We start from the raw sequence: 11080 nt of genomic DNA, 5'->3' as shown, positions 1-11080 counted from the left end.
GTGTGACCAGTAAATCATAAGAGACTTCAAAAACATTCCAAAAAGACCAGAGACGTTTTAGAGGTATCAGCTTTTACCATAAGAGTTTCACTCACTTTTACAGAGCTTTTGAACATGTCTATTAGGATACAGACTGCAAGACCAAACATAAAATTGGTTATCTTTTTATTGCGAATCCATAGATTCTGTACTGTAACTAAATTCCACTTGATGTGAAATCAATATAAATACATTAAAAGATAACAAAATTGATTGAAGGTAACAATGCATTCATGTGTTTAGTCAGAGAAACCAAAAACTTGAGCCTCTGTGTACATAATGATGGAGGGGTGACTTTAGGGGGGATGTGAGGATATTGTCACTTCAAGTTCAACATTCACTTCCCAGTGTATTCCTCTTAGATCTGGGGAAAGAATTTGGTATTGTCAGGACAAAACACTGATTGATGCACTGACTACTTACATCATGTCTCCATTTTAATGAACGAATCAAAACGTCGAGTTTTTGAATTAATCTTAAACTTCAGATGAATGTAAGAGTACTTTAGTACTTACATCATCAATGTCCTCATCATCATCACCAATATCATCGAACTGAATCTCGTCGTCATCACCAGGCCCGAAGGTATCAGTCTCGTTGATTTTGGCTGCAAGGCACCAACAGTAAGAATTTAATGACATGACATTTAATACAGTGCACCAAAAAGATCAGCATATTGCAAGCCAAGAACCTCAGTTCGTCAAGAACCATCTAGAAGGTTTCTCAGATTAAATATACTCACCGTGTTCTGGAAGCTCTCCATAGGCTTTCAGACTCCGAGCCTCATCAGCATTATACTTCAAAATGACATCTGCTTTGTTATCCTGATAAGACATTTCAGAATTTAAAATGTCAGATATTAACTCCATAAGAAGCCCTTGGATAAAAGAACTCTGAAGTTTCATCAGCAGCATCAATCTTCTTTTTAAACTAAAAGAGTAAAGCTTTTAAATGGCTAAATTCGGTAAACTAATTTCTTTCCAGGCTAACAAAAGACATTTATATTTAAAACGTTATACATTTTTATTAGTTATATTAAAACCACAAAATATTATTATTTGTATTATATAGAGCTACATTATTGTATTATTATATACAATTATATTAAAATAAGAAATATTTTAACCTGATGATGCCTTAATCCAGCAAGTATAAATAATTATATTTTTATTATATTTTATCATTAAATTATAATACAATTACATTAAATATTGAACAAAAACTCTGTAGTCCATTATTCTAATAAGTATAAATAAATCATATTTAATTATATTGTAGCTAAATTATTTATTACATTAGTATAATTATATTAAATTAAGAAATATTTAACAAACCTGGTAGTCCCTTAATCCAATGAGAATAATGTCTGATGTGTTAATCCACACCTACATAAAAAAAACAAAAAACGTAAGACCACAAATAAGACAAACATCTTTGGATTTTAAAGAACAATATAAACATTGCTAAAGAACAATATAAAATTCATAATATTTTGTCCTATGCTGAAGTTTTCCAGCATATCAAAAATTCCATGCCAAAAAATGTTACACCAGTTAGTTTTATCAAGCAATATTGACTGGATTGGCCTAAACATTTCTGTCAGTCCACACAGCCAAGCTCATTCACAAAGTGATGGAAATGCTGAATCCACATTCAGTCTGAAGCTTCACAGACTGGATCTGTAAAGTGCACCTTTTTCCGGAGCTTTCCTCGGATGTGACAAAGCCGCTTGACTCCATCAAAACACATGGCCTCCAACCTCCCATTTCCCAACATCTTGATGACCTGAGCATATTCTAGAAGATAGAAGAAGCTTTTTCGAAAAATGATACAACTAAAGGCAGATCATGTTTTGAAGTGAAGGCAGCATGACATCATGAACGCTCATTATATGTAACAGTATTACAACACACCTTGTCCATCCTCTTTAAACACCAGCTCCCTTTTCTCAGATTCATTCTCATTCTTACCACGTCGCCGATTCTTTCCTCCTTTACCTGGATACAGAGAAATAAAATGCGATCAGATACAATCATACATTTGGAAAAATGCATTCTTATTAACACACTACAGAGTCCTATGACAATAACAAAATGTTGCCTAATGACTGAGCAAAGTACACACATTGAGCAGAATACCTGTTACATGAAAGACATATTAAACTATTGTTAATTTCATGTGTATTTGTCAGGCAACTTTAGCATGTATGATCCCTTTTACAAATATATGCTTAATAATTAAACGTAATAATTTTATAGCAGGTAAAGATCAAAATCCGTTTAACTGGCCCTGTAACGTTACCTGCCTAACACACATAGCGCCCGAGCGCATCCTTTTCATTACCTGACAGCAGCTTTTATTTCGTATTATGAACGTAAAGGCATCAAATACAGAACCAAAAACGAATTCAACTGCCAATATTAAAAATCAAACATTGACAATAAACTGCTACATTTAATATCAAACGCAAAAGCTCACGTTACCTTGTTTGCTAAATTCAAGGCTAACATCTCACACGACTGTCTTTAGAAACCACCTTACCTTTGTTTTTCGGCATTTTCTTTAAACGACGCCGACGGCTGTCGTATAATGTTCAGAAACGTTAGGGAATTATAACAATATGTCAAATATTTTGCTTCTCAAACGTGCTGTTGTGAGTAGATCAGCGCCGCTAGCGAGAAAAGCTGACAAAGACGCATGCGCAGAATGCCTCTTCTTCTTCTTCTTCTTGTACGATTTTATGGCGGTTGACAAGCCAACTTATGGTGTATTACCGCCACCAACTGGACTGGAGTGTGAAGCATTAACGGGAAAGAGGGAAAAAGGAACAAAAAAATAAAAATAAAAATAAAATTTCCATAAATAAATAAACCAACCGGTAGTATTATGTTTCTAAACTAAGAACAGCATCTAATGTACTTCGTCCTTTACGGAATCCACTCTGATGTGGTGAAATAATTTCTTTCCTTTCTAACATATAGTTTAATCTACACACAATCATACGTTCCATTAATTTACACACATTTGACGTTAATGCCATAGGTCTATAACTTTCAGCATTATGCTTGTTCTTGGCTGGCTTTAATATAGGAATAATAACCCCGTGTTTCCATGAAGAAGGAAGTCTCCCTGATCTCCACACTTTATTAAAAAGACGCAATAAAAAGTTCAGAGAAAAATCAGATACATTTTTGATCATCATATAACATATCTCACCCTTTCCTGGTGAAGTTTTTTTTAACTTTTCCAACAGCTCTCTTTAATTCATTTAGTGAGAATTCCACATCAAGATGTTCATTAGAAGGCCCTTTCTCCATCCTAATATTTGGATGTTCCTTTATACCTTGTTCTCTGTTTATTTCCATTTCTTCTGCAGATTGCCTCGTTCAACAGCGCAAAACTTTATTCACAATCGCAATCAGCTCAGGAGGAGTGGGCTAAATCTAATTTATTATTATCTGATACGACATGATATGATGATATTATAGCCTAATAAATTTAATATGACATATTAACTTTTTACTTTTAAAGAGAAAAGTAAAAAGTACAGATCTATTCTGTAAAGCTAAAAGTATATATGTAAACAAGGATAAAATTACAGTTTTAAAGCAAGGTGAGCTTGATAAAAATAAATAAAATGTTAAAAAACAAGGTAAACGAGGTAAGGTGATAATGATATATAAAAACTAATCAATTAATAATAATCTTGTCCTCCTATCCGGTAGGTGGCGACATTGTCATAATTAACGTGCGAGACATCTGAAGAAACAGGATTGCGGTTTGTTTTGAACAACTTTCCCCGTACTTTATATTTAAAACGTCTTAAAGTGGAATGATCTATAATGATCAAGGGATTGTAAGCAATCTAACAGCTTGTTTATATAGTCTAAAAATTCCATATTAAAGCTCAAACCAATCACATCGTAAACATTAAGTTACACAAATGTGTCGTTGGTGGTTGCCCGAACCACTTATTAAACTATTTAAAGCTGACAAGGAATCTGTACAAATGACTACCCTAGTAGGCTTAACTTCCTCCACCCATTGAATAGCTAATAAAATTGCTATTAGCTCTGTTGTAAAGACTGATACAAAATTAGTTATCCTTTTCTGAATGTTGACTTGTAATCTTTGGATATATACAGCTGCAGCTGACTTTCCTGATGTAGGATCTTTAGAACCATCTGTGAAGATATGGAGCATTGAAGAGTAATTTTGATCTAGATATTGTTGAACAACAACCTCCTTAGATAACGTTTTCTCATTCTTAATCATATATTGTAGATGAAAATCTACTTGAGGCATAGGAAGCAACCAAGGAGGAATATTCGATATTACAACAGAGGGACTAACTGAGATTTCTGTAATACCCAAAATCGTAGCATCTCTAGTTGCTGTCCAACCAAAACTTTTGATTTTATTTTTCCCATATTCCCAGCAATCCTTCAATATGTCCTTTACTGGATGTAATTCTGAATGCCCTTTTACATTTATCCAATAATTCATAGTTAATTTCAATTTTCGTAAACTTATAGGCATTTCTCCCACCTCCACTTGTATGGCTGATATTGGAGAAGATCTGAAAGCTCCACTACATATTCTTAAAGATTGTGCCTGAACAGTTTCTACTTTTTTAATCAAGGATTTAGAAGCAGATCCATAAATTATGCATCCATAATCAATTGCTGACCTAATCAGTGCACTATATATTCTTAGTAAAGATTTCCTACTAGCTCCCCATTCTATTCCTGTTAAACATCGTAGTATATTATTACTTTTTTTGCACTTATCTACCAACTTCTGAATATGTATCTTAAAGGTCAACCTGGAATCCATCCATATTCCTAGATATCTTATATCTTTAACTTGTTCAAGTACTTGTCCATATAACTTCACTTTTATTTCAGGGATATGATTCCTCTTCGCAAAACAGACTAGTTGAGTTTTAGTCACCGATAGTCGAAAACTCCATTTGTTAGCCCATTTTTCCACTTCATTAACCGCTGATTGTATAACTCTTGTCACGTGAGATACATTACGACCCCTTTTCCATATCGCTCCATCGTCAGCATAGAGAGATCTTCCTATATCTATTTTGACATTTTGGAACACATCATTTATCATGATATTAAACAATACTGGACTGCACACACTTCCTTGTGGAGTACCATTATCTATTTTATATATCCTGGAATATGAAGCCCCAACCCTTACCTGAACAGTTCTATTAAGTAAAAAATCTTTAATCCAGTTAAACATTCTGCCTTCAATTCCTAATTGTTCAAACTTTATTAACAGCCCCTCCTTCCAAAGCATGTCGTATGCTTTTTCAATGTCAAAAAAGATGCCTACTACCACCTCTTTATTAACTTGAGCCTTTCTTATGTCTGTTTCTAAACTAAGAACAGCATCTAATGTACTTCGTCCTTTACGGAATCCACTCTGATGTGGTGAAATAATTTCTTTCCTTTCTAACATATAGTTTAATCTACACACAATCATACGTTCCATTAATTTACACAAATTTGACGTTAATGCTATAGGTCTATAACTGTCAGCATTATGCTTGTTCTTGGCTGGCTTTAATATAGGAATAATAACCCCGTGTTTCCATGAAGAAGGAAGTCTCCCTGATCTCCACACTTTATTAAAAAGACGCAATAAAAAGTTCAGAGAAAAATCAGATACATTTTTGATCATCATATAACATATCTCACCCTTTCCTGGTGAAGTTTTTTTTAACTCTTCTAACAGCTCTCTTTAATTCATTTAGTGAGAATTCCACATCAAGATGTTCATTAGAAGGCCCTTTCTCCATCCTAATATTTGGATGTTCCTTTATACCTTGTTCTCTGTTTATTTCCATTTCTTCTGCAGATTGCCTCGTTCAACAGCGCAAAACTTTATTCACAATCGCAATCAGCTCAGGAGGAGTGGGCTAAATCTAATTTATTATTATCTGATACGACATGATATGATGATATTATAGCCTAATAAATTTAATATGACATATTAACTTTTTACTTTTAAAGAGAAAAGTAAAAAGTACAGATCTATTCTGTAAAGCTAAAAGTATATATGTAAACAAGGATAAAATTACAGTTTTAAAGCAAGGTGAGCTTGATAAAAATAAATAAAATGTTAAAAAACAAGGTAAACGAGGTAAGGTGATAATGATATATAAAAACGAATCAATTAATAATAATCTTGTCCTCCTATCCGGTAGGTGGCGACATAATTAACGTGCGAGACATCTGAAGAAACAGGATTGCGGTTTGTTTTGAACAACTTTCCCCGTACTTTATATTTAAAACGTCTTAAAGTGGAATGATCTATAATGATCAAGGGATTGTAAGCAATCTAACAGCTTGTTTATATAGTCTAAAAATTCCATATTAAAGCTCAAACCAATCACATCGTAAACATTATGTTACACAAATGTGTGGTTGGTGGTTGTCCGAACCGATCGGACATCATTATTCATTATATGTTACCCGAGGATCCGAAAAGACGCAGTCTTTGGTTAAAGTTTATTGAAGACAGTAAAGATGATGGGGAAAACGCGACCTCTTCATGCCGGGTGTGCGGAAATCATTTCTCTGAGGAGAACTACTTCAAAATGGATCTGGGTTACGCCACATGCATGATACTAAGTGTGGATGCTGTTCCTACACTACATACTGTTGATCGATCATCTGAGACTGAAAGGGAGATACAAGTAGGACATTTCTTTTGTTTATTATATATAAATTACATACTTTATATATAATTTAATTACACTTAAAGTACAGTTACATTTAATTACTCTATATATAGTATATAAATGAAATGTAATTATATGTAATTAAACAACCCTGCTTTGTTAAATGTTTATATTTATGTTTATATTATTTAAATTAGCTTATTTTATAATATTTATTTAATATAAATCACATATTTTAATCATACATAATATAATTCCATTGAATTGTTTTGTATATAATATATAAATGAAATGTAATTACATTCTATAATTAAACATCAATATTTCATATTAAAATATTTATTTATAATATGTATTTACTTTGCTTATATAAATTACACAATTTATTATATATAATATATAATTACATTTAATGCACAATTAAATGTATTTTATGTAATATATAAATAAAATGTATTTAATATATTAAAAGATGTTTCACACACAAAAAAGAAAAAAGAAGATTGTTCTCGTGAGTGCGGATCATAATTTCCTACACACACACACACAATACAATACATATTTTGCTTATGTAAATGTAAGCAAAATATTATATGTAATTTATGTAATGTAAATAAATGTATAGTACATAGTTTATATATACATATATAATTACATTTAATATACAATTACATTAAATTATTTTATATGTAATATAAATTAAATGTGTATATGTCTGTCTGTCTGTCTGTCTGCCTGTCCATCTATAAACAATTATATGTAATGCTATACTATATTATGTTTTATCTGACAGGAAGCAGAAGATGAGTACATGGAAGATGACACAGGTAAAATTGCCATTTCTGAGGCTGTTTCACTTGCTTGTGTCAAAGAGGAGCCTCTTGAATATGAGCTGAGTACCAACATGACATCTGGACAAGAGCAGAACTCCTCACTGGATGAGAGTGTTAAATATGAAGAGAGTGAGCTGTCCGTTACTGAGGATGGCACCTCAACTGTAATTTTCAGGGTTAAAGAAAATCATGCCAGAAAGTTCATCAACTGTCTAACTTGTGGCCAGAGATTCCGTAGTAGACGCACCCTAATGAAGCATCGACGGGCTAATCACTCTAAAAAGAAAACCAAATCTGAAGTCAAAGAAAAATTTTATATCTGTTCTACTTGTGGGGAGAGGTTTAATAAAATGGGTCTCCTTTTGCGGCATCGAGCCATACACACTAAGGAGAATCCCGAAGGGAGGTTCATGTGCCAACAGTGTGGAAAGGGCTTCCCCGATCAGGCTTTTTTGAAAGCTCACCAGAAAGTTCACGAGGATGCAGAGTCGATCATGCCGTTTACATGCCACTTATGTCCCAGACGTTTTGGCTACAAAGTTGCTCTCATCGCTCACATGAAACATCACTCATCCAAACTCGCGTCCATCTGCCCCATCTGTGAAAAGAGCCATCAGTTCAGAGGTTCCCTCATTCAGCATCTCAAATCATCTCATGCAGGAGAGAAACTCTTGTGTAAGACCTGCGATAAGAGTTTCCTAAGAGTCAATGGCTACGTCAAACACATGGACAGACACAACGTGATGACCCCGTTCTACTGTGACATCTGCAAAATTTACCTCTCACTGCGAGGCTACATGGCACACATGCTCACCCATGAGCAGAAGAGCCTTCCCGAGCAGCAGCCTGATGAGTCTGTTGAGAACCAACCAAACGATACTGAAATAAGTCTTGCCGGTGTGAATAGCACTGAGGAAGGAATCGATTCGGTGACCGTGAGGCAGGAAGAGGCCGGGATGGAGCCGCTCAGCGAAGATGAGATGGAAGTTCTGTCTGGCAGTTCAGTGGATCCATTAAGAGTCGAAGATGTGGAGTCTGAAAATGTGGTTGTGGGAAAGGAACTTTGCCAAGATAATCATGAAGAGAAGGAGAAGAGCAAGGACAGCTCTGGCACATAATGAGATCTCAGTCTAAACGAGTACTATATAATAAATGGCATGATTCTTTTTTATAGTTTTGTTTTTATGTTGCTTCATTACTGAAAAAAAGAGTTTAGTTTACTCAAGGCGAAAACTCTCATTCGCTTTTCTTTCATTAGTCAGGCTTATGGTTGAACCTAAGGGCCTAATTCTGTTTAAATGTTAGTTACACAGTTAATTAAACTAAGTATTGTATATTGTAGGCAGATTTCTGTATTTCTTTACAGAACAAGTAACAATATATAATAGCACATACATTTGATTGTCTTTATCATGTAGAAAGTGTAAGTCTCTGTGGAATTAGTAATAATGTTTAGCTGCTATTAATGTTTAGACATTGTAAAACATTTTATGTGCATATTTATGTGCATAAGACAAATCCTTTGTAAGATGCATTTCTTAAAAACACTTAAAATAACAGGTATTCAACGGCAGGCTTTAAGATGGTTTAGATCCTACCTGTCCGATCGCTACCACTTTGTTCATTTAAATGGGGAGTCATCTCAATTATCACCAGTAAAATATGGAGTGCCACAAGGATCTGTCCTAGGTCCTCTGCTATTTTCGATATACATGTTGCCCCTTGGTAATATTATTAGAAAATACGGGATTAGCTTCCACTGTTATGCAGATGATACTCAACTATATATCTCAACAAGACCAGATGAAACTTCTAAATGATCTAAGCTAACAGAACGTGTTAAAAATTTAAAAGATTGGATGACCAAAAATTTTCTCCTATTAAACTCGGATAAGACAGAGATATTACTTATTGGACCAAAAGACAGTACACAGAATCTCGTGGATTACAATTTGCAACTAGACGGATGTACAGTTACTTCCTCTACAGTCAAAAATCTGGGTGTTATATTAGATAGCAACTTGTCTTTTGAAAAACATATTTCCCATGTTACAAAAACAGCATTCTTCCATCTTAGAAACATTGCAAAGTTACGAAACATGTTACCTGTTTCTGATGCAGAAAAGCTAGTTCATGCATTCATGACCTCTAGACTGGACTATTGTAATGCACTGCTAGGTGGTTGTCCTGCATCTTCAATAAACAAGCTACAGGTAGTCCAAAATGCAGCGGCTAGAGTCCTTACCAGGTCAAGAAAATATGATCATATTACCCCAATTTTACAGTCTCTGCACTGGCTACCTATTAAGTTCCGTATCAGTTACAAAATATTATTACTTGCCTATAAGGCCCTTAATGGGCTAGCTCCTGCGTACCTAACTAGTCTTCTACCACGCTACAATCCATCACGCTCCCTAAGGTCGCAAAACTCTGGACTTTTGGTAGTACCTAGGATAGCAAAGTCCACTAAAGGAGGTAGAGCTTTTTCGCATTTGGCTCCCAAACTCTGGAATAGCCTTCCTGATAACGTTCGGGGTTCAGACACACTCTCTCTGTTTAAATCTAGATTAAAGACACATCTCTTTGGCCAAGCATTCAAATAATGCATATCATAATCTTGTACTGCAGTTATATCTGATCAAATGCACATTATTATTCTTTAGTTTGGGCTAAACAAATCAATTTTGCTTGGTTGGAACAGCAGCTACGCTAATTATGTCCCTATTTGTTTCTCTGTTTTTGCCACGGGATGTAACTAGGATTTACACAAGCTTCAGTCTGGATCCAGAACACCTGAGAAGAGATGATGCCAACCCCTCAGAGGACCTCAGATGATGCCAACCCTGAAACAACCCACCAGATCCAGTCTGTATCCAGATCAGATGGTCACTGCAGTCACCCGGATCCAGTACGTATTCAGACCAGATGGTGGATCAGCACCTAGAGAGGACCTCTACAGCCCTGAAAGACAGCGGAGACCAGGACAACTAGATGAACACCAGATACAGATGTTATTCCCCTGTAAAGACCTTGTCTCAGACGACCACCGGGACAAGACCACAGGAACCAGATGAGTCTTCTGCACAATGTGACTTTGCTGCAGCCTGAAATTGAACTGCTGGTTTGGTCTGGCCAGAGGAGAACTGGCCCCCCGACTGAGCCTGGTTTCTCCCAAGGTTTTTTCTCCATTCTGTCACCGATGGAGTTTTGGTTCCTTGCCGCTGTCGCCTCTGGCTTGCTTAGTTGGGGACACTTCATTTCCAGCGATATTGTTGACTTGATTGCAAATGATTGCAAAGATACTATTTAAACTGAACTGAGCTGAATGAAGACATCACTGAATTCAATGATGAACTGTCTTTAACTGGAAAATTAGTGTTTACTATTGTCATTTTGCATTATTGACACACTATTTTCCTAATTAATGCTGTTCAGTTGCTTTGACACAATCTGTATTGTTAAAAGCGCTATATAAATAAAGGTGACTTGACTTGACTTGACCATG

At 35.1% G+C, this 11080-nt stretch overlaps 2 protein-coding genes across 2 annotated transcripts; one reads left to right on the top strand and one right to left on the bottom strand.

Moving 5' to 3' along the window:
- Positions 1 to 55: 55 nt before the first annotated feature.
- LOC107721927 (eukaryotic translation initiation factor 1A, X-chromosomal) lies at positions 56 to 2749 on the bottom strand. The gene is made up of 7 exons (XM_016530158.1): positions 2581 to 2749; positions 1953 to 2036; positions 1732 to 1835; positions 1374 to 1424; positions 782 to 863; positions 555 to 646; positions 56 to 403 (listed from the first exon to the last, which is right to left on the bottom strand). Exons 1-7 carry the CDS (start codon positions 2594 to 2596, stop codon positions 398 to 400), a joined length of 435 nt encoding a protein of 144 aa, XP_016385644.1. The 5' UTR covers positions 2597 to 2749; the 3' UTR covers positions 56 to 397.
- A 3546-nt stretch (positions 2750 to 6295) lies between these two features.
- On the top strand, positions 6296 to 8748 carry LOC107721855 (zinc finger protein 2-like). The gene is made up of 2 exons (XM_016530027.1): positions 6296 to 6757; positions 7536 to 8748. Exons 1-2 carry the CDS (start codon positions 6467 to 6469, stop codon positions 8691 to 8693), a joined length of 1449 nt encoding a protein of 482 aa, XP_016385513.1. The 5' UTR covers positions 6296 to 6466; the 3' UTR covers positions 8694 to 8748.
- Positions 8749 to 11080: the final 2332 nt, after the last annotated feature.

This window comes from Sinocyclocheilus rhinocerous, unplaced genomic scaffold (genome assembly GCF_001515625.1).
Source record: "Sinocyclocheilus rhinocerous isolate Xijiao unplaced genomic scaffold, SAMN03320098_v1.1 scaffold90, whole genome shotgun sequence".
In the NCBI taxonomy this organism is placed as follows: Eukaryota; Metazoa; Chordata; class Actinopteri; order Cypriniformes; family Cyprinidae; genus Sinocyclocheilus; species Sinocyclocheilus rhinocerous.
This window is presented reverse-complemented; position numbering and strand designations above follow the sequence as displayed.

Excerpts from the sequence above, each read along its gene's own strand:
- LOC107721855 (XM_016530027.1), top strand. The coding sequence starts at position 6,467 with ATGTTACACAAATGTGTGGTTGGTGGTTGTCCGAACCGATCGGACATC. Across the intron at positions 6,758-7,535 it reads AGACTGAAAGGGAGATACAA|GAAGCAGAAGATGAGTACAT; the intron begins GTAGGACATTTC and ends TTTATCTGACAG.
- LOC107721927 (XM_016530158.1), bottom strand. Across the intron at positions 864-1,373 it reads TTGGATTAAGGGACTACCAG|GATAACAAAGCAGATGTCAT; the intron begins GTTTGTTAAATA and ends ATGTCTTATCAG. Across the intron at positions 647-781 it reads TGGAGAGCTTCCAGAACACG|CCAAAATCAACGAGACTGAT; the intron begins GTGAGTATATTT and ends GGTGCCTTGCAG.